Source organism: Rhinolophus ferrumequinum, chromosome 6 (genome assembly GCF_004115265.2).
Source record: "Rhinolophus ferrumequinum isolate MPI-CBG mRhiFer1 chromosome 6, mRhiFer1_v1.p, whole genome shotgun sequence".
NCBI lineage: Eukaryota > Metazoa > Chordata > Mammalia > Chiroptera > Rhinolophidae > Rhinolophus > Rhinolophus ferrumequinum.
Window position 1 is genome coordinate 22,987,292 of NC_046289.1, and position 22,355 is coordinate 23,009,646.

The window sequence follows — 22,355 nt, forward strand, 5'->3', positions numbered from 1 at the left end:
ATTGAAAAGGGGGTAGGAGGAACATAGAGAGGGAGCCAATATCCGGCGGCTGGCCTGCCCAAGTGTTATTGCTTGTTCCCGCTGTTGGCTGAAGCAGCACTGCTGCCAGTGCTGTAATTAAAATATGATGGGACTGCCCCTGTGGCTTCCCAGAAAATGCCCACCACCCATCACCCAGTCAGGTGCGTAACTTTTTGGTGTCCAAAGGGGACCCGGGGCCAGGCCTAACTAGATCACTGCTACTCTAGTTGGCACGGTCTAGAAATGCTGCAGTCCTGATGCTCGAAAAGGCCCAAATCTCAAAATTAATTCAGTAAGTATTTTCTGTATTGCCGATCATAGGCAAGGCCTTGGGTGAAGTCCGGAGGGTACATACAGATTAAATTGTAGCCCCTGTCCTCAAGCCATGGAGGAACTGGTGCTCTTAAGTGAGACAAGACACCCAGACAAGCAGGAAAATTTAAGGCCTCCAGAAGGTGTTAATTAAGTGCCATAATAAAAGTGCTGAGGAAGTTCAAAGGCATCTGAGCTGGGCCTGAAAGGAGAGGTAAGGGTGTGTGCAGGGTGGTGGTAGTTCCTAGCTGCAACGGAAAAGTGTAAGTAATGCACAGACAGACAAGGGAGACTGTCTGAGAAACAGAAAGCAGTCTCATTGGGCTAAAGCTTAGAGCAACAGAAGATAGAAACAGACAGACACACAGCTTGGGGAGGCCTTTGAACACCAGAGTAAAGATTCTGTTCTCCATCTACTAGACAACAGGAGGCTTGCTCAAGGGTTCTGACAGAGTAGTGTGATATGAGAACTGTGGTGCAGGTTAGGTAAACCTAGGGCTGTTTTGTGGGATGGGCTAAAAAGCGCTAATAAGGGAAGTTCAGATCAGCTGATAATCACAGCAGTCTGGAGAGAGGTGATAAGGCTGGGCTGCAGGTCACACCACTGCTGGTGTCCCCTCATTTTCCTCCTAGGCTAAGGACGAGTGCTGGGCCTTGGGACTAGAGAACTGCATCTGCAATCTGATGACAGAAGCTCCTGAGTTTACGTGTTCATGTTTTCTCTTGGGGTCAGCCCTCTTTTGGGTTACATTTTCCCATGGAGCTGCTAAGGCAAGAGGGCGCTGCCTACCATTTAAGAAGGGTCGGTCCAAGAGTGGGCATCCACGGCGAGCTTTGTTCTAGGGCCCTATGAGAAAGTGCACCTTTTCTTCCATTTATCTTTCCATGCCTCTCTTGAACAGTAAAATGGCCTGAGGGTCACGATTAGGGGCTGGGTCTGCAGGGAAGGTGCCCAGGAGGAGAATTAGATGGCAAAAGAAGACAATGGATCATACACTGTCCGGCCCAAGTCACCAAAGCTCAGGAGCCAAAAATCTTATAGTAATTCACGGGAGGCTTCCACCTGGAGGATCCCCTCTGGGCATTTTCTCCTGAACTTTGAGGTAGTAACGACTATGGAATCCTGGATTCCAGGCACTAGTCTCTCTGTGTTTAACGACCATGTGTGCAGCAACTTCCAGCTCCACCATGGAATGACAAAGCCAAACATACTGGCATTTAAAGAGGGTAAGATTTTAGTAGATATTTGAAAAAACAACACAGGCTAATGAAGAAAATAAGATGCTGGTCTCCGACGCGAGCCCTCGAGTCCTGCGCCAGCTCAGCCATCAGTCAGCACCTGCCTCTGGGTATGCACGTGCTCTCCGCCCCTTGGGGACAAGACACTCTCCAATCACGGCAGACCACAGAATTCTACGTTTCTATAAACATGGCTTATTTACAAATGTAGTGGCAGAAACTCTCCTCTGATTGGGGCTTGCAGATTTTCACATGACTTTACCTTTCTTAACACAGTACCAATCATTGCTGCTTGGGAAAAACACAACCACCAACCATATCTACAGCTATGCCAGGAGAGGCAAGGATGACCTCCAATCTGGAAACTGAAAAACCCGAAGCTTATTTGGTGTTTTAATCATTGGCCCTAGGAAGGTCCTTCACACTACTTCAGAACAGCAGGATCCGGAAATCTTGTTACCACCTTGCCCTTTACCTCCCAATGTCAAATGCATTTTTCATCAAAGGTCTCTGTGAGCTGTAGGGGAATCCTTCCCATTAAACTGCTTCAACAGTACAGTAGTAGAGGTCAAGAAGCTTCATGCCATATTTTGTACTATATTATAACTGCATGTTTACTTGTCTATCTCACCCCACAAATTACATGCACCTTTAGGACAGGCACTGACTGGACCTTATTCACTGCTGCGTCCTCAGAGTTTAGCCCAGTAGGCACAAGAGCAAAAAAGAAAAGTGGGTCTCATCTACACACACACACACACACACACACACACACACACACACACACTCCCCCTGCCTCCAGCTAGCGGGTAGTTTTACCAGTGAGTAGAAAAGTGATTAATGTCACTCACTAGAAACGCTAGCAAGGAGATGAAAGGTTCCAAATTACCTCTTTTTGCCTATACCACAAGCGGGGGAGGGACTACTTTGGAATTAGGGGAAGTAAGATAATCAGTGACTAGAGTGAGAGAGAAGTGTTGTTCTTGCTAGTTCTCTGCATAATTTTAGAGATGATTTCTGCCTGGTCCTGAAGCCTTAGGCAAGGTTCTCAAATGGGTAAATAATAACTCTGACACACAGATTTTGTTCCTTGTCTACACAATGTGTATACTATATTTGTTTCTTCTTGGCACTGAAACTGAAAAGGACTCACACTCCACTTGAGATTCACTTAGTGAAACTCAGGTTCACTACAGCTGTGTGCAAATCTCGTGTATCTTATTTATCAAAATGGAGATAGAAATTCAACATTAAAAATTTAATTACTAATATCTTAACATACGAGCAAATCTGTGGCATAGCATTCCCAATGCAGCTTACCATCTTTTTTTCAAAAGTAGCTTCAGGTGTACACAACAAGAGAATGATGAGACATTTACACACCACACAAAGTGATAACCCCCCACGTCTACTACCCCTCTGGCAGCATCTACAGCTGTTACAGCACCACTGACCATACTCCCTGTGCTGTACTTTACATCCCCTGACTATATGTGTATGTATTTGTATATGTGTTTTTTTTCAGTTATAGTTGACATTGAATATTATTTTATATTAGTTTCAGGTGTACAGTACAGTGGTTAGGTATTTATATAATTTATGAAGTGATCCCCCCGTAAGTCCAGTACCCATCTGACACCCTATATAGTTTTTTACCTTATTGACTATAGTCTTCATACTGTATTTCACCTCCCTGTGACTACTTTGTGACTACCCATTTGTACTGCCTAATCCCTTCATCTTTCTCACCCGTCCTCCCAACCCCCCTCCCATATGGCAACCATCACGTTGTTCTCTGCATCTATGAGTCTATTTGTTTCATTTGTTTGTTTATTCTGTTCTTCAGATTCCACATATAAGTGAGATCAGATACAGCTTACCATCTTGGCATAGCTCAATTTCCTCATTCTAGCATGGTCAATAAACATCTTAGATAATTCTCATCTGGTGAAGTCTAGAGATGGAGTTTCAAAAGATTACTTCATTAATTCACCAAATATTTATCAGACACCTACTCTGTGCTCGGCATTCTTCTGAGCATTGAAGATAGAACAATGGAAGAAAAAAAAAGCCTTCATAAAGACTACAGCCTCGTGGGGAGGTTATCACTAAAGATATATAACGTGTGAAGCAAGGACGATCACATCATGTTTGGCTACATTATTGGTAGTAATGGCCACATGCTAACTAAAGGTTCTCAGAGGTTCTTCACTTGGAGACCAGGGGTCCACTGGGCATCAAGAGGGAGCCTGGCTGGGGAGTGTCTACAAACCATTTGAAATTAACGCCAATTTCTAAGTTTGAATGCACACTTTTTTCATTAGGAAGAATAGAGCTTTCACTCAAGTCTCAAAGGGATCTCTGACTCCAGAAAGGTTAAGAATCATTCGGACTATCATGAAGATAAATTTGTCTAAATCTGCACTCATACTGTCCTGAGAACTATATCAATATCATCTTGAGAATAATGTTCTCGGTGTCATTCATATACAAAAGCTATTCACAATATGACTGAAGCAATTGAGCCTGCCATGGAAACTTTCAGTCCTCCGACCATGAGACTGAATGATTCTGAATGGGAAAATGTTGTGGCTAGTTCTTCCTGACTTGTTTTAGTGTATGTTGCTACAATAAAAGGCAATCCTTGAATAGGAAACACAGGTGGGCCAAGATCTGTTTCCTTCAAAATAAAAGAAAAAGAAAACCAAAAGTGCCAGATCTGCACTTACTGCAAGATTTTTCACCACTAGAAAAATATGAGAGAATATATCCAATCAGGAATATGAAACGAATCATCCTTAAACAGCTACATTTTAAACTCTCCTCCAAGGGCAACAGCTACATTTTAAACACTCCTCCAAGGGCACTCCATAACATTTATTGAATCATTAAGCTACAACCACCAATGTTTTAAGCCACAAAAACCAAGAGGCTTTAAGGTAGTTTCAACTCCTGTATCAATTCCTGAATGCTAATAAAATGAACCTCCAGAAGTTTACACTCCACTCACCAGGAGATAAGAGTTCTAATGAAATGTTAATCAATTTTTTTAAAGGGTTAGGAAAAGCAGGAAATCCCTGCAGTCCCTGACACATTAGTACTAAGTTCTCAGGTCATTCCTTCCCTCTGTTGAACTTTGTCATTTCCATAACATCCCTATACATATAGACATTTAGTGTTCCAAAATACAGAAAAGAGTTCCAGATCAAGATTTGCCTGACATTCCTGGGAAACCTTACAAAACAGCCAAATCCCTTCGTGGTGTTTCCAATTTACACATTTAGTTTCTGTCAGTCGATGGGGGCTGCCACCATCATAATAAATAGAGCCATTCTTATTGCATGTGTAGGAATTAACAAGGCTGAACTAGGCCTGCTCAAAGGATCAGCTGACTTCACCATAAAATCATCTGATAAGGAGTTCACTCAACAAATAACTGATCATCTGGACAGAGAGAGCCACATGTTTCTCAACTTGCTTCAGGGAGTGGAGAAGCATTTCTAATCATGAAAACACAGAGGAAGGTCAATTCCTCCTTTCTCTCTGCAGGCTCAAGCACTGGCTTGGCTACACCGCTGCAGCAATGTCACAGGAACCACAGGCTCACAGTGTTACACTCCATTTAATCTGATGAGATGGTAGAGCCCCGAATCAAACAGGAAGAGACAGGAAAACACCAAAGGAAAGAGCGTGGAGTGAGACAGAGCTGGCTTTGAGTCCTGGTTCAGTCACTTGCCATTTGTATGATCTTAGCAGTCACTGTCCTCTAAGCTCCTATTTTCTTCTGTAAAAATTAAGTATCTGCCTCATAGAGTTGAAGAGACAATACACACTTAGCACAGTGCCTAGTTACAAAAGCAGATAGTCAACTAACGTCAGCAGCACTTTTATGAAAGGCAGGTATAGTATTATCAATGAAAACAAATGGAAGAGCAATAGTTTTGAAAAAGAATATAAAAACCAACAAAATACACACAAGTTTTTTTCAATTTAGCAAGCATGTGATAAGTGCCTACCAAGTGCAAGGTGCAGTGCTCGGTGATGGACTGGAAGGAACCACCATAACGTGATTTATAACTCAACAGGAAAGAAGAGATGCAAAAGAAGTATGATAGATTTGTTATAGAGAGTGACTAATGAAGGCTAAAGGAGCACAGGGAATGGAAAGGTGACTTCTAGCTGAGGCAGTTAGGGCTTCTGGCTTCTTCATTTATTTATTTATTCAAAAACTATGTGTTGAGTACATACTATATCCAGGCTGGAAAAAACTGGTGGAAAAATGGACCTGGTCCCCATCCTCAATCAAATACCTTACTGAATCAGGACATTTAGTGAGTACTACCCTTGAGCCAGGTTCCGAGCCAGCAAAGGACACCACCCTCAAAGAGCTTGCTGTCTGTTAAGAGACAGCTATCTGGACACACAGTGTGGTGAGTGAACTGGCATGCGCATGAGTTAAGTGGCATCTATGTTGATCTTGGACAGATGTATAAGAGTAGACATGGTGACTAGGGTACATGTCTCAGGAGAAGACAGCACAAAGTGAGGCAAGGAGACTAACAGAAATTTTGGTTGAACTACACAAAAGCATGTAGGATGGGAGGAGACAGGCCGGAAAGTAGCCTAGAGCCAGATTCTAAATAAAGGCTTTGAATAACATTTAATAGCTTGGGCTTCACATTGTAGGTAACAGGAAGCCCCCTAGAGATTCTTGAGCAGAGGAGTATTATTATCAGGCTTGTGATTTACAAAGATTCCTTTAATGCAAAGACTAGGGTGAATAAGAGGAGACTGGCCGGGAGACCATTTAGGAGGTAATTGCAGCTGTCCAGTTGAGAGATAATTAAGGCCTTAAGCAGGACGGTAGATATGAAAGTGAAACAGAGAAGAGAGATATCAGAGACATTACAGAGTCAGAATCAACAAGACATGGCAACTGCCTGGATGTAGAGAGAATCAGGCAGCAAAGAGAAACCGTGATAAATTACAGGCTCCATACCTAAACGCCTAAGAGAACTGCAGTGTCACTAATATAGAAAGGAGAAAGGGAACAAGGTTTTAGGTATTTTAGAAGATTTAAAATATTTTTTGAATATCTTCCAAGTATGTTTAAAATACATTGCGTATTTTAGATGCTGATCAAAGAGCGAGGTGGCAACGTGTAGCAGGCAGTTGGGAATCTGGACCTGGCACTCAGCAAAGAGGTTCAAACAAAAGATGAAGGATTTGGGAAAAAGTCCAAAGAACAGTGCCTGGTGAAGCTATGAGAAGAGAGACTACAGAGAAAGGAAAACCCCTGCTGCCTCCTGGAATTCAGAGATATGCTGGAGGATATCGAGAGGAGCAGAGAGAAGCAGATGCCGGGCCGCCCCACACCTTCTCCAATCAGACTCAGCTGGTGACACAGAGATTCTCCAGTGCCAGGTTTTAAATTTGAGATCTATATACCAGTGGCTCATAAAAAAATGTTGGAAATGGAATCTAGTTTTCAGGGGGAGGAGGAGGAAGAAATGAGCCCTCAGAGGAACTGTTGAGGGCTGGAGGGGCCACGGGAAGCGTTCAGGTAGGAGGTGGTCAATACTAGTGCCGCACGCTAAAGGGGAATGAGGATGAAAAATAGGTGACCAAGACTGGCAATTCCGAGGTCATCAGCGATCTCTGAGCGAGCTGGACAACATGAGAAGGGATGAAGTTAGACCGCCAGAGTGTGTGTGTGTGTGGGGTGGAGGGGGGTGCGGGGGTAGGACTAAGGGCAACTAGGGTGTGTTACTTCAAGAGGAGTTTGGCAATCCAGGGAAGACAAGAGCTTGAGGGGGTGGCAAAGCAAAAGAAAGGTTATTTTGGAACAAGAGACCACGCAGCAGGCCTAGGAACTAATGAAAACTGAGGGCCTGAAGCCTCAGGAGACAGAAGAACTAGGGAATTCGGTAAGATCAAATGGAGCTAGGTCCTAGAGCAGAGGCACAGGGATCCAGGAGGACGCGTAGTCTTGACACTAAAATGACTCCATCTTCCAGATAAGGAAACAAGGCCCAAGGAGGTTAAGCAACTTGTCTAAGGTCTCACTGACTCAGCAACTTCGGCTTTTTCCATTTGCCCTTCCTGTTCCTAGAAATGGAGAATAATGTATACGATACAAAGAAGTCCAACTTTTCCCACCCAGAAAGCATACAGAAGCGAAGGAGCTAGACTTAGAAAACCAGCACCGAATGAGAGCAATGTACAAGTAGTTCCAATGTGTCCAGATAAGCTAAGGAGCCAGGAAGGAAGTCTCCAGGGCCAGACGCCCAAGCTTGTGATAAACTGAGTGCCATCTGCCTCAATCCTAGAGAGCTGGTTACCACGTCCAAAATGTAGCTCCCTCTCGGCCAATTTCACCTTCCAATTGAAATTTTTGAAATTGAAGAATCTCAAGGTCTACTCTGGACCCTGAAGAAATCGGCATGACTACAATAGTAGCTGCTGCAGCAGAAATAAAAAAAGAATCCCTTTGTGAATTCTTAGAATTCATAGGACTGAGTGAGAAGGAAGAAGTAACTGGTGTGAACTAAACAGTCTACACCTAAGCCTACACTCTTCTCTAGGACGAGGCACGAAGTATCAGGGTGAGCAGCAAAAAAGGAAAGAAGCAGAATGGTTTTCTTTTCCACTCTCCATCGAAATGAAAAATGCGAGAAGCAGAAAGTGTCTCCTCCCTCCTATGTATCTGTCAGCACATTTCCAGGAGGCCTGGCCACAGCCCGGGCATTGGCTGGCTGGGGAACAGAGACTGACAGAGCACATTCGTTGGCGTTGGCGTTGGAGCCCTCGCCTGGGTGGTCTGCTGTTATCCCTTTGATTAAACTCCCAGGCTGGAAGAGCTGGAGCTGCTCCTAATGATAGCTGGGTCCTGAAATCTCACCCTGAGCCGCACAGAGAGGGCAGCGCTCCCTCTCATCGCCCGCCTCCCACTCCTCACCACACAGAGCTGGGCTCCTTTGCCACATTCTTCTGTTCCCTCACAGCAATGACCACAAAGGGCTAGGTCTGTGCAGGACACCTCTCCCAGCACCGAGTGGGGCAGAGACAGTGAGGTCTCACACAGCATCCCGGCAGCTACCACAGTGCTCCCCCACCCCTGCCACAGGCCAAAGACGCTTTTGGAAAATCCTGCTATCAAGGATGTACGCATTGATTTGCAGAGGATCCCATCCCCAAAAGCTCACCGGCCTCTCACGTGCCAAGGGAAAGACCGAACTCTGGCCTGCTCTCTGCTCGGATTTGTAAGGTATTTGTTGAACAACCATAAGTTAAAAACATGTCTCTCTTCTTATTTCAAGCATACTTATGCTGGCACAAATATTTCTGAAGGGGCCGCTATGGCTACTACGTGTGGCAGGGAGTTTAAAATTCTTAGAGGTGTTGTAGACAACAAACAAAGTTAAATCATAGCAGAAATAGTAAAAGTAATGACAAGGTAAATAAGGTTATGTTTTTAGCCACACAAATTCATAAGAATCTCGCCTCTAATGTAAATTCTGGGTAAGTCAAAGTTTTATTGTCAAATTTGGGGGTTCTCAGAGTACTCTGCTTCTTGACTTTGGCTAGTTCATTGTTCCGCAGCGTCTTCACCAGTGAGCAGGGAGGGCAAAGGGGCTGACAGTGCTTCATCCTCCAGCCATCTCCCTCCCAGCTACCTGAGTGATCCAGCTAACAGGCGAAGCCCACAGTGTCTCTGGCACCCCCTCATCTGTTCCTGCATGGGGCATTCCGAGCTCTGTGTGACCAGCCCTTGTCTTTTCATCCGGCTTCCATCCCAGCTGCTCCCCGCTGACGCCCTGTCCTCCAACCCACTAACCAGCTTGCTGTTCCCCTATATATACACATGCCAGCTTTTGTCCTACAGCCTGGCCTACCCTTCTGCTGCACCCGCCTGCCTACCTTGAAAATTCAGATTAGGTGTAATCTCCTCCTTCTTCACCCTCCCAAGCACAGGCTGGGTTAGGTTCTCCTTTTGGTGGTTTGTTACTCCCTAGAAATGTCTCTGTCATGTATAGTCCATGCTGGGATTGCTGTGTTTATGTGGCTGTCACCCTTACTAGACTGTGAGTTACTTCACGTTGAGGACTAAGTCTTCTATCATCTCCATGGTTTCCTACTCAAGCCTGAAACACTCTTAAATGTTTTTTTAAATGAAGAAATTAAAAAAAGACATCGGAAGAAAAAGTTTTTATGGAGAATGCCACTGAAAACTTTAATGGGCTAAGGAGTTGAAATTGTGGACAACTTGATTTTCCAGAAATACCCAAGGATTTCAATTTTTAATACTTATCTTCCAAAATAGTACAATTTAAAATCAGCTTTCCTTATTTAGCAGAAGGTCTCTTAACACCTTGCTCAAAAAAGCAATGTAAAGATATGTCAGAGTTTCTGTGATATAATTAAAACAATGTTCAGAGGAAAATTCATAGTTTTAAATATAATAACAAACAAGAACGAATGAAAATAAATAAATCAAGTACCCAACTCAAGAAACTGGGAGGAAATAACAAAATAAAGCTAGGAAAAGCAGAAGAAATTAATTAAAGATAAAACAAGAAAAAAATCATTAGAAAAGAATACAATGAATACACACATCCAGAATTATCAAAAAAAGGGAAGGGGGCAAGACAATATTCATTAACTCTATCACATATATGAAAAAAACAAAACACAAACACAAAATAAAAATTGAAAATAAGGAAGTAATTTCAGGTAAGAGGAAACCAAAAGCATTTAAAGTGAGTACTGGTCACAGACTTGTTTCTGATGAAGCCAAGTTTACGCTTCACGTCCAGGCCCAGAGAGAAAAGCAGCACCCCCACTCCCTTCTGTTTGGATGCCCACCTCTCACTAGAAGGCCACAGACACTGTATCACTTGCCTCAGTAAGCAAGAAACTAAGGCGGTAAGAAACTTGCTTCTATCATAACTGGGGAAAAAAGGAAACAGCTAGTAAACCATGTACCAAAGCCTATTTAAGTTATTATAACATGTTATTAGTTATGTACCAGAAAAAGGACAATAAAATGCAGAATTTTCCAAATTCCAAATTCAGGAATTACTTTCTTAATTCCTTAGGGGAAGGGACCGAATAACGTATAATTGAGCTTTTCAATAACCAAGTTCATTTTGGTAACATTACATTTTATCCCAAAACTTACTTTTTCAAATCAAATTAGATAGAAATCATTTATTATTGAAAGCCTTTTATGGCTAAAGTAACAATATTTTCCAAGTATACTGCATTTAGACTTTACAAAGAGGTTTTTGCATACTACTGTCGTGATGCTATCGTATTTCTCCTATCAATAAATAAAGACCCTGAGGTTGAGAGAAGTTGAGTGATTTTTCCAAAATCACCCAGCTAGCTAGTCAGTGACAGAAGAAGGCAGGTTTTCAGATGGCTAATTCTGCTCTTTTCCCACCCCTCCACCCTGCTTGTTACATACTAAACCACCTCCCTCAGCATTGTACTAAATACAACCCACCCTATTGCCAAGACTCTAAAAGTTAAGACTGACATCTAATGGCAAGTTGAGATCCCTAGAAAGAGGAGTGTGACGGACTTTTAACTCACTGTCACTGAAATTCTTAGATGAGAAAGATGGCCAGATGGAGGGGGGTGACTTCCCAATTAGGATACAATCACCTTGGAGTCCCATGAGATCTAGATCCCGTCATTTTGCAAGGTTTGCAACCTACCAAATGATAGTAGTTGAAAATATGTAAACGTCAATATTGGCTGTGTTTTTTTTACTACAATTGCAAAGCAAATAATTTTAATGTCATGGCGCTTCTAGCTGCTCATTTATAAATTGGAAACATACACTCTAGTCAATGACCCAATGGAAACATGCACAGCAGCTCACTGGCCCTCTCCCTTCCTCACAGCCTCGTCATATTTCAACATTCCTTCCCATTCCACCATGGTCACGATCTCCTACTCCCTCTTCCCGTCACTCTATCCCTAAAATCTAACTATCCAGCTCCCTCCAGTTCTCAACACTGTCCTTGTAAGGTTCTTTGCTTCCTATTTCACATCAGGTCTCTTCAGCTATTCCCTTCAAACCATTAGGGACTTGAAAAAGAAACTGAATTACAGCCTTACACGCTGGGGTGAGGGTGAAGGCAGGCTAATGCTCACCTTTAATTTGGTTCCCCAGTGTTACACAGAGAAGACGGGCACCACCAGGGAGCAGTATGTCGCCTCCTTTTAACATGTGCTTGAAGTAATTTTCAGCTTCACTTTTTTCTAGACTTGATTATCACTAGAGTTGCCACCGTTTAAGGAACTTGACACAACAGGGATACAGCAAAATATAGCTGTGGCGTTACGTTGTGATCATTTCTTTGAAGAACTTTAATGGCATTTTGCTTTAAGGAAAAGGGGAAGATGTGGCTACTACTTGCAGTTAAATACCATGGGGATAATCAGCAAGGAGGGCAAAAAGAATCCCAAAGTTCTTTTTCATTTAATCTCATTGTGTTGTAAGCTTGTTCTTATCTAAATTAAAGTCAAAATCCTGGTATCTATTTCCATCCATCCAGCTTTCGGGATGACTTTGATTACATTTCTTTCAGCCTCAGCCTCCCTCATCTGTGAAATGGGGAGAATGATGTATTGGATAAGGGTGTACTGAAATACTTCATTAATCAGTACCCATGAAACATCCTGAGATCATGAGATGAAAGGCGGTACAGTAAGGAGGAAGATATTTTTAACGATCCTTTAACAGCATATTAACAGTTGAACATTCACGCCTGTTTATCCATGAAATAAGTACATCAGAGCCAGTAGCAGACTCAACTTTGCAGTACCTGTAACAGAAACTCATTTTCTTTAACGTTGAAGAGGAACACTTCCATTCTTTAGCTCAAAATCGGCTAGATCTCATTCAATAGGCATCCGCATGGGGAATTAGTAAAGACAGGGAATGACAGAGTAGCCCACCCTTAATTCTGTCTCGGGTCCAAAGAGCCCTCAGGCACCCCAAACTGTCCATACCTGCTGGGTGAGGAGACTGATGTGAGTGGACGGAGAATACTGTCTTGCTGCCTGCTTCTCAGCCAGCCGCTGAAGTTCAGCTGTAACCATATTTTGGTTGTACCGTCTGCTGTGCAAAGGACCGTCTTCTCCCTCCTTCTGTGTTTTGGCTATTGAATGATGTTTGTTTGGATGGCACGAACCTGCTATAAAAGAGAAAAGTTTTCTCTCACTTAGGAAAATAGCCCTGAAAAACGTAGGATGGTGACTGAGAAATCTCAGCCAACAGATAGATACCTTACCAAATCCTAGGGATCTCTGACAACCTAAGGAGCAATCAACTATCTCCCAATGCTCTAAAAAATAAAATCCTTACTATACCCTGAAAAGTCTTCCTTCTGCCAAATTGCTACATGCATTTGTTAGTGTGTTTTTGCTGATTTATGAGAGCTTCACAAAGAATTTTCACCCTGAGTAGTGAGAAATAACCAATCCCAGAATTTACTAATCTTGAACAAAAAACGTAGCCTTGAAACTCATTATAATTCTTGTTTTACTTGTAATGTGACTACACTTGTCAGTAGTCTATGACCCACTGTCAAATCACCCACAATCCTAATGTCACAGAGTATTTTTGAGCACTGAAATTCTGGCAAAAAGAAATTATTTAATATAAAATCAAGGTGTGTATTTTTTCTATAATAGTTACACATCTTATTGAAAAAAATTAAAATACCAAGAAAAGAAACAATATAATTGTTTCCTTTCTGTCTTACAAATGCTTCTATCACTGTGATCATTCTGTATACACAGTTTGGTGACCATGCTTTAAAAACTGTACCTTTTTCACATTTACTTTTATGTGACACATAACAAATATTATTTATAACAAATGTATAAGTTACAAAGCATTTTATAATAAACACCTGTGAACTTATTACCCAACTCAGAAGTCACATTACCAATTAACGTACATCACCGATGTGTTCCTCCCATCCCTTATCTCCCCTTATCACTCACTCCCTTTCTTTTTAAAAATATAGTTTTATGTGTGTATGCATAAACAAAATACTAGCTTTTGAGCTCCGCAGAAATGATATCTTACTGTATGTAGCAGCTTCCTGGGACTTGATTTTGTTATTCAATACCATACTCCCAAGATTCATCCTTTCTACTAAGTAGAGCGGAAATTTATTAATTTTGTCTGCTGCTTGGCATACCATTTTGCAAATACACTACAACTTATGTTTTTTCCCCATCACTGGACATTTTGGTTACTTCAAGTTTATTGCTATTATAAACAGTATAGCCATGAATCCTCTTGCATACATCTCCTGGTGCCCACGTGGAAGAACTTCTCTTGTGTAAATGCCAAGGAGTGGGACTGTATGTTGAGTTTTCAATTTATGTGATAATACCAAAATGGTATTTTGTACGCTCCCACAAACCAAATATAACAGTTCCTACTGATCCACATCCCTCTCCAACACTTAAGTTTTATCAAGCATCTTAATTCTTCCCTCTTTAAGGGGGTATAAAATCTCATCGTAGCCTTTATTTACACTCATCTAATTAATACCGACATTGAGTGAGCATCTGTTACCTCTCTTCTAATATCACTGATCATGTTTCTATTGGGTTCTCTTTTTCTCGATTTATAGGAGTTTTGCTTATGTTTTTACTTTTGCCTCTTATTATAAGATCTTAAAGATGGTCTGCTTTATATTATTCTAGAAGTTTGAAGTTTTGCATCTGAAACTGATTGTATGCATAGTGTGAGGCAGGGATCTATTTTCACATTCCCTGTATGTAGCCCCATTTATTGAGAAAACCCTTGTTTTCCACTATCTACAATGCCAGCTCTGTCAAAGTTCTATCTATTTGTGTGATTGTTTCTAACTTTCTATTCTGTTCCACTGGTCAACTGGTCTGTACCTTTGCCAATACTACCGTGTTTCCCCGAAAATGAGACCTAGCTGGACAATCAGCTCTTTTGGAGCAATGCGTCTTTTGGAGCAAAAATTAATATAAGAGCCGGTCTTATTTTAATATAAGACTGGGATCATATAATAATATAATATAATATAATATAATATAATATAATATAATATAATATAATATAACATAATACCGGGTCTTATATTACTTTTTGCTCCAAAAGACGCATTAGAGCTGATTGTCCAGCTAGGTCTTATTTTTGGACAAACACGGTATACTGTCATAATTATCCTACCTTTGTATTAAGTCTTAATAAGGTACTCCTCTACTTTATTTTTCTTCTTTAGTAGGTTTTCACAACTTTTGGCCTTTTGCCTTTCCATTATCATTTTAAAATAAGCTTGTCAAGTACAACATTAAAACTGTTGAGATTTTGGTTAGAATTATATTGACAGCAGATGCCATAGACTATTGACAAGTACAGTCACAGACATCAATTTGATGACAACCGAAACACTTACGATACTGATTCTTCCTACCCATGCACATAGTCTATTTATTTATATAGGCTTTTTTCTAATGTCTCTCAGCAAAGCCATAAAATTTTCTTATAAAAGTCTTTCCTAAACGGATCCCTAGATAGCTTTACCATAAATCACAAGAAATATTTTTGAACTGGCTAGCTTCTTCTGTTCCCTATCCTTCTCTGGGAAAGTGTGACAAAAGTTAAGAAAAAAGTTTTGATGATTACACAGGGTACTGAAGACACTGATGTCACAGCATTTCTCTCACATGGGAAAAAAAAGTCCAAATCAGAACATTACTATTATCATTACTGCTGATTTGAGAAGATCATAAGAATAATCACCCAGAATTAGCACAGACATACATGTTCATATTTATGACTTACTGAAGTGAACCATTTCATATATCTGATTCAAGCTACATGTTATAACATCCATTTCATTTGAAATAAGATACTGGTTAAGAAGCAGATTGGCTATTTACGAAACATCGTTTAGCTGTAACTCACCATAACATGGATATTACGAAAGTATTTAAAAACTTGACTAATTTTAAGACACTACCCTACCTACAGATTAAACATAATCCCTATCAAAATCTCATCTGCCTGTTTTTGCAAAAATTAATAAGCTGATCCTAAAGTTCACATGAAAATTCAAAGAACCCAAAATAGCCTAAACAATATAAAAAAGAAGAACAAAATTGGCAGAATCACCTTTGGTGATTTCAAAACTTCCTACAATACTGTAGTAATTAACACAATGTGGTAGTGACATAAGGGCAGACATAGAGATCAGTGGAATTGAACTGAGAATCCAGAAATAAACCCTTACATTTATGATTAAGTAACTTTTGACAAGACAATTCAACAGGGAAATAACACTCTTTCAACAAATGGTGCTGGGACCACTGAATATCCACATGCAAATGAATGAATGAATGAATGAAGTTACACCTTCACACCACACCATACATAAAAAGTAACTCAAAATGGATAAAAGACCTACATGTATACCATAAAACTCTTAGAGAAAACATGTATAAATCTTTGTGACCTTGGGTTAGAAGGTATTTTTTTCAGATATACCAAAACACAAGTAAGAAAAGAAAAAAATAGATAAATTAGACTTTATCAAAATTTAAAACTTTTGTGCTTCAAGAAAATGAAAAGATAACCAACAGAATGGGAGAAAATATTTCTAAATCATGTATTGACAAGGGACTTGTATCCAGAATATATAAAGAACACTTACAACTCAAGAATGAAAAGATATAAATATCCCAATTTAAAAATGGGCCAAGTGTTTATAAACATTTACCCAAAGAAGACATACAGATGACCAATAAGCACATGCAAAGATGCTCAACATCATTAGACATTAGGGAAATGCAAACGATAACCACAAAAATGAGACACTACTTCACACCCACCAGGATGGATAAAATAAAAAAGACAGACAATAACAAGTGTTGACAAGGATATGGAAAACTTGGACCTTTTATATGCTGCTGGTGGTAAAATAGAGTAGTCACTTTGGAAAACGATTTGGAAGTTCCTCAAAAAGAGGAATTATAAAGTTACCCTATGACCTAGCAATTGTACTCCTAGGTATACACCCAAGAGAAATGAAAACATAGGTGCACACAAAAACTTGTACATAAATGCTCATAGCATGATTATTCATAATAGCCAAAAAGTGAAAATAACCTAAATGTCCATCAACTGATAAATGGATAATCAAAGTGTGGTACATCCACCCAAAGTAATATTATTCAGCTATAAAAAGTAATAAGTACTGGTACATGCTACAGCATGAATGAACCATGAAAACATTATGGTAAGTGAAAGAAGCCATTTACAAAAGAGTATGATTCTACTTATATGAAATGTCCAGAATAGACAAATTTATAGAGACAGAAAAGAGATCAGTGGTTGCCAAAGGCTGGTGAGAGGAGAAAATGGACAGTGACTGTTAATAGGTGTGGGGTTCCTTGTGGGATAATGACAATGTTCTACAATAAAATAGTAGTGTGGCATAACTCTGTGAATATACGAAAAACCACTGAATTATACAACTTAAAGGAGTGAATTTTATGGTAGGTGAATTATATGTCAATAAAACTGTTATTTAAAAAATGGGGAAAAAAACTTGACTGATAATATGGGTCTACTTCATTTAAAATTAGATACCATATTTTAAGAATTCTTTGGTTACTTATTCAGGTCATACTTGGCTTTAAATACATTGAAAAATAATACTGATTTGATGTCAGAAATAAGACGTTTTGAATCAGAAAGAATGCATATAGCTCACTCATTGGTCTATGATTCTCTGTGACAGGAAATCTCTTGACTAGACTGTAAACTAGAAGGCTTATCTTACTCATGTCTTTATCCCCAGCACCTAAAAGAAGTCCTGTTTGTTATCAATGAATGAATGCTACTGGACCAAACGCAAGATTCTTCCTTAGTCACATCAGAACAATGCAGCGCGTGGCCCTTTACTTTTCCAAAGAAAAGGCAAATGGAAAAGATGACACTCTTTTTTTATTGGGGCTGGGGAGGAGCTGACATTGCAGGCTGCTTTTCATCTTCTCACTCACCTGCCTTTGCTGAGGAGGGACGAGACAGTTTCTGGCTATAGATGTGTGCAGCACTTTGGAAAGAGGAAAAAGGGCCAGTGGTGTAACTGCCTGAGCGACAGCGTGGCAGGCCAGCGGGGCTTGGTATATTCTGTGTCCCAGGATGGAAGGAGAGAGAAGCACTGTCAGGGACTGTGCTCAGTAAAATTGTTGGCTGTTGAGGCATGCTGGGGATGGCTGGAGGAAACTGAGATAAAGAAGAATGGTGGCCGGGCCCTGGTGAGAGGTCAGAGGTTGTAATAACAGATGACAAATGGGTGTTGGGAATTTTCTGCAGAAGAGTAGCAGCAGGACCAGAAAAAGAAGTAGAGGAAGAATTGGTATAGACTAATTTAGCCTCTTTTTCTGCTGAAGTGGCAAATCCTATTAAAACAAAAACAAATAAAACAAAACAAAAACAGATCATTGTAAGAAAAACTGACATATACTCTATAAAACACGAAGTAAACATTTTTAAACATCAAAATAATCTTATCATGAAACAGAAATCATGAAAAATACAGACTTTAATTAAGTATTCATCATGAACATAATGAATTTTCCCTACAGAGACACCTGGCAACAGAAACAGTTTATTTTTAGTCCTTTCTAAAAGCTGGAGTTGGGACTACCTCCATCAGCCACACTAGGAGTTTTACAAATGCTAAGGCATCAAGACAAAGTTTCTGGTAGTGATAGCTAACTCCTTTCTATCTGCTTTTCATCCTTCTAGAAAAGTGCTCAGAATTTCTAAACATTAAAGTGAGAAATTCCTTGAAAGGCAAACAGGTTATCAGTAGAACAGAGGAAATTCTAAGGGAAAAGAAAGAACAAAGAAAAGGAACGTCTTTGTGGTAATGTCTCATGCTCTAGAATCATTTAATATCTGATGATTTTTTTTTAGGGAGCAGAAAAGCTATGTAGTTTGGAGTCACTCACGAGATAATTTATCAGAGTGAATTTCTGTTGCTTGTTGGTGTTTGGGCTGCTTTATCTTCACTTCTTCCATCGTCTCAGGATGATCTATAAAAAAATAAATAAATACTGACCTTAGGCTTTCCTACAAGTCAAATGCCAGGGCATCACTCTGCACATAATTTTGTTTCCAAAATATAACACAACTAGTAACCAATTCTAGGAACCACTGCTTATCTCACCACACTTTTCTAAGGGTGGCCTCACCCGCTGCCCTGTTGAATGGACAACCAACCAAATAATTCTCAACTATCTCCAACCCCAGCTCTAGCTAACTGAACCAGGGAAAGACACTTAAAGGAAGGGCAGCCATCCGTGGACTGCCAACAAACCTGGAAAAGAAAGTTTAAGTAAGGGCAGTCAGATGCCTCTGCCAAGAATTCAGACTAGGGGAACAAGAGACCAAGCTGGTTAGTGGTACTCACTGAAGCAAAGAAGTCATAACACGAATGGAGCAGGGCAACTACCAAACTATAAAACAGCCCCAATATTTTTGGTGTGACACATAGATACTATGGTAGCTCTTAAATGCCTTGGTTTTACTTAAGTTGAGTGAGTTTATTTGAGATAGGTCGACCAGTATATTCAACAACAAAATCACTCTTTAAAAAAAAAAATCTGTATTCTAACAAATACAGATCTGTTTTCTTCTACAACAGAATTCTGAAACAGGACAGGCAGAACTAATCATACACTTAGGGAAATACTCCTAAATCTTTCAAGGGCTAGGCTCCTAGAAGAACTAAAGAAAGGCCACGTCACAAGTCATCTTTCAGAATGAAAGAATTAGAACATATGAATTATCTTCTCTCCGTCACCACCAGCAATGGTCATATTGCCACACATTTGTGTGCTCATGCTTGAAGGGAGTCCAGATACTATCAAATGTTGTAATACTGGCCTTTCTATTGCCCTTCTACTTATTCTTGATAGGTATAGGTATAGATCTTCTTGGGTAAAGACAGTCTTTAACACATGAACCCCAGGATTTCCAAGGTGCATGCTGTTAGGGCTTCCCGGTTACCGCCGGGGAGAAGTTACAACCTGAATGCCGATCTAGGCCTCACCTACCTAGGTTCACACACGTTTCTCTACCCCAACCTCATTGTAAGGGCTCCTCAGTCTCTCGTCCCCAACACTTCCACCAACCCTCTTCCTGTGTTTCCTCACCCAACTTGATCCACTAGACAATAAACGCTACAAAGTCAAGGACTGTAACAGTCTAGCAACTATTGCAGTATCGGACACAAAAATGGGTGCTCAGCAAAAGTGTGGAGAAGGGATGAATGAAAAGATGAATAAACAAGTTTCAGAACTTAGGTAAGTTAAGAAAGCTCCAATAAGAGGGCTGAACTCAGAAGGAGTTCTAGTAATACAATAATTCAATTGTACAGTGAGCTAAATAGGCTTTTGTGGACCTAAACACGTTATAAAACATTAACATTGTTTTTTAGGGAAAATTCACATTTTAAATGACCAATTACCCTGGCCTTAAGATAAGGGAAAAAGTCTCTATCCTTGAATCTACTGACAAAATTAGTCTATTGGTTACCTATGTCTTACATTTCCATCTAGATTTTAAATGAATCTTATTAAAGCACAGAGCTTTGTTTATTACAGAGGATCACTGCTATTTTTTGATCATATGGCATGAGCTAGATACTTTGGCCCACATCAGTTCTCCAATCCACAATCACCAAGTTCCCCAGAGAACTTTCAGAAACGCATGGGGACATTCTGGGTTATCACAATGACCGAAGGAAGCTAACGGCATTTAGGGAATGGGACCGAGGATATTAGACATGCCACCAGGTGTGGGACAGTTGCATACAACAAAGAATTCTCCCACCCCAGATGCCAATGGAGATGAGCTGGAGGAAGCAAAAAATTTAACAGAAGTGAGAAATGAGGAGACGCAGAAGAATAGAGGTTAAGGGCACAAGTTCTGAGTCAGGCAGACTAAGGTTCAAATTCCCTTGAGCAAGTTACTCAGTCTCTTTCAGTGTCTGTTTTCTCATCTGTAAAGAAGTTCTATAATAGCACCTATTCCATATGGTTTTTGGAAGTAAAAAAATAAGAACATTTCCAGCAGATAGTAATATGGGCGCTCACTAAATGTCAGCTATTATTTACTCATCTTGAAAAGCTCTCTGTTGTTAATTCTCACTAAAAAGATTAGACCATGTCCCGCCTCTGCTTTTAGGATGAAAATGTAATGCTTCCTTATTCCCCACCCCACAATGCAAAATTTCACCACGTGGAGTCAACTAGTGCTTAGGCAGCAAGCACATTATGCTTGGCTCTCCTCTGCATGTCTAGTTTTTTCACTTGTTTCTTCTTATTTTTCATTAATAAACCAACATACTTACCACCCTTCGCCCCGCTATCAGAATAACTGTGGCTGTTTTTAGAACTTTTTGAGTGAGTCCCCAGGAAGACACTTGCAGACTTGTTTTTTTGGGTATAAAAAGTCAATACCTCCTCCAGTTCAGCCTCACTGAAATGAGAGAAAGTATGGTCAGAACAGGAAGTTGTTTTGGAAAATCTTTCCACCAGATTTTATTATGGAAATGGAGTAAGCTGGAGAAGGGGAAAATGAAAAGCACCAGCTGAAAATTCCCTATTAACAGATGGTTAAATACAATGTAAGTAAGGCAATCTAAAAATGTATACCATAATAAGGCTTCATTCATTCCACAGTGAAGTTTCTAGATCTATACCTGTCTAATATCGCCTACAATCATTTAAATGAATTAAAATTCAATAAATTGAAAGATTCTTTCCCTCAGTCACACTGGCCACATTTCAAGTACTCAGTGGCTACAACACAAGAAGTTCTATTGGATAGCCAAGTTCTAGATCAGGAGTTCACAAACCACAGGCTGTGGCCCAAACCTGACCAGCAGCCTGTTTTTGTATGGCTCCCAGCTAAGAACAGTTTTTATATTTTTAAAGAATATACTATAAAGACTACATGTAGTTCACAATGTCGGAAACATTTATTATCTGGCCCTTTACAGTTTGCCCACCCCACTCCCAGATAATTGAAATACTTCAATTATTCTCCAAAGGAGCCACCTGTCATTTTAATTGTTTATGTCAACAATAAGGTGAGCCACCAGTGTAACCACAGAGGAGTTCCCTAACCATCTGCACACTGAAGGAGACTGAACTAGGTGGTCTTGGGGTCACTGCTTTGTTTCTATACCTGCTTTATCAATCATATTATTCAAGACCTAAGAATGTCAACAAAATAACTTCACACAATTATGAACTCCTAAAAAATAACATTATTTGTTTGCTGTGTGTGTAAGTACATGATTGAAATTATATGCACTTTAAGATGAACATCCACAAAATGCAAAGTATAAGGAAATAGATGAGGGCCCACTGGACTCTTCTAGGATATGTATTATGTGTGGGTTTTGTAACATCTACAGCAGCCTCTCAATGGCTTTTCACATTTTGTTCCTGGAGTCTGGCTACATTCCAGACAAGCGGACTTCAAATAAGCAAAATATCCCTGCATGATGACAAAGAACCTGTATCTGTATCTAAAGTACACGCTGTAATGACAACCTAGGAAATGGTGTCTATGAATCTCAGAGTGAACCCCAAGGTCTCCAAAGTAGCAAAGTGCCATGAGATAAAGACCTCAAGTAACGACTGAAGACCTAACACTGAGGCTGCCACAGGCGACCGCCTCCGCCTGTCTGTGT

The 22,355-nt window shown here is 40.3% G+C and overlaps 1 protein-coding gene across 12 annotated transcripts in view; it reads right to left on the minus strand.

Annotated features, from left to right (window-relative positions):
- TTLL5 (tubulin tyrosine ligase like 5) overlaps positions 1 to 22,355 on the minus strand; it is a 240,282-nt gene that overhangs the window by 115,132 nt on the left and 102,795 nt on the right. For 7 of the 12 annotated variants that reach the window (XM_033107454.1, XM_033107458.1, XM_033107456.1 and 4 more), the window contains 4 exons: positions 21,006 to 21,133; positions 18,601 to 18,684; positions 17,644 to 18,045; positions 12,598 to 12,782 (listed from right to left, as the gene is read on the minus strand). In XM_033107454.1, coding sequence (XP_032963345.1) covers positions 12,598 to 12,782; positions 17,644 to 18,045; positions 18,601 to 18,684; positions 21,006 to 21,133 — 799 coding nt within the window. The remainder of the gene's footprint in view (positions 1 to 12,597; positions 12,783 to 17,643; positions 18,046 to 18,600; positions 18,685 to 21,005; positions 21,134 to 22,355) is intronic. The other 5 variants (XM_033107453.1, XM_033107457.1, XM_033107461.1 and 2 more) reach the window with 3 other exon arrangements.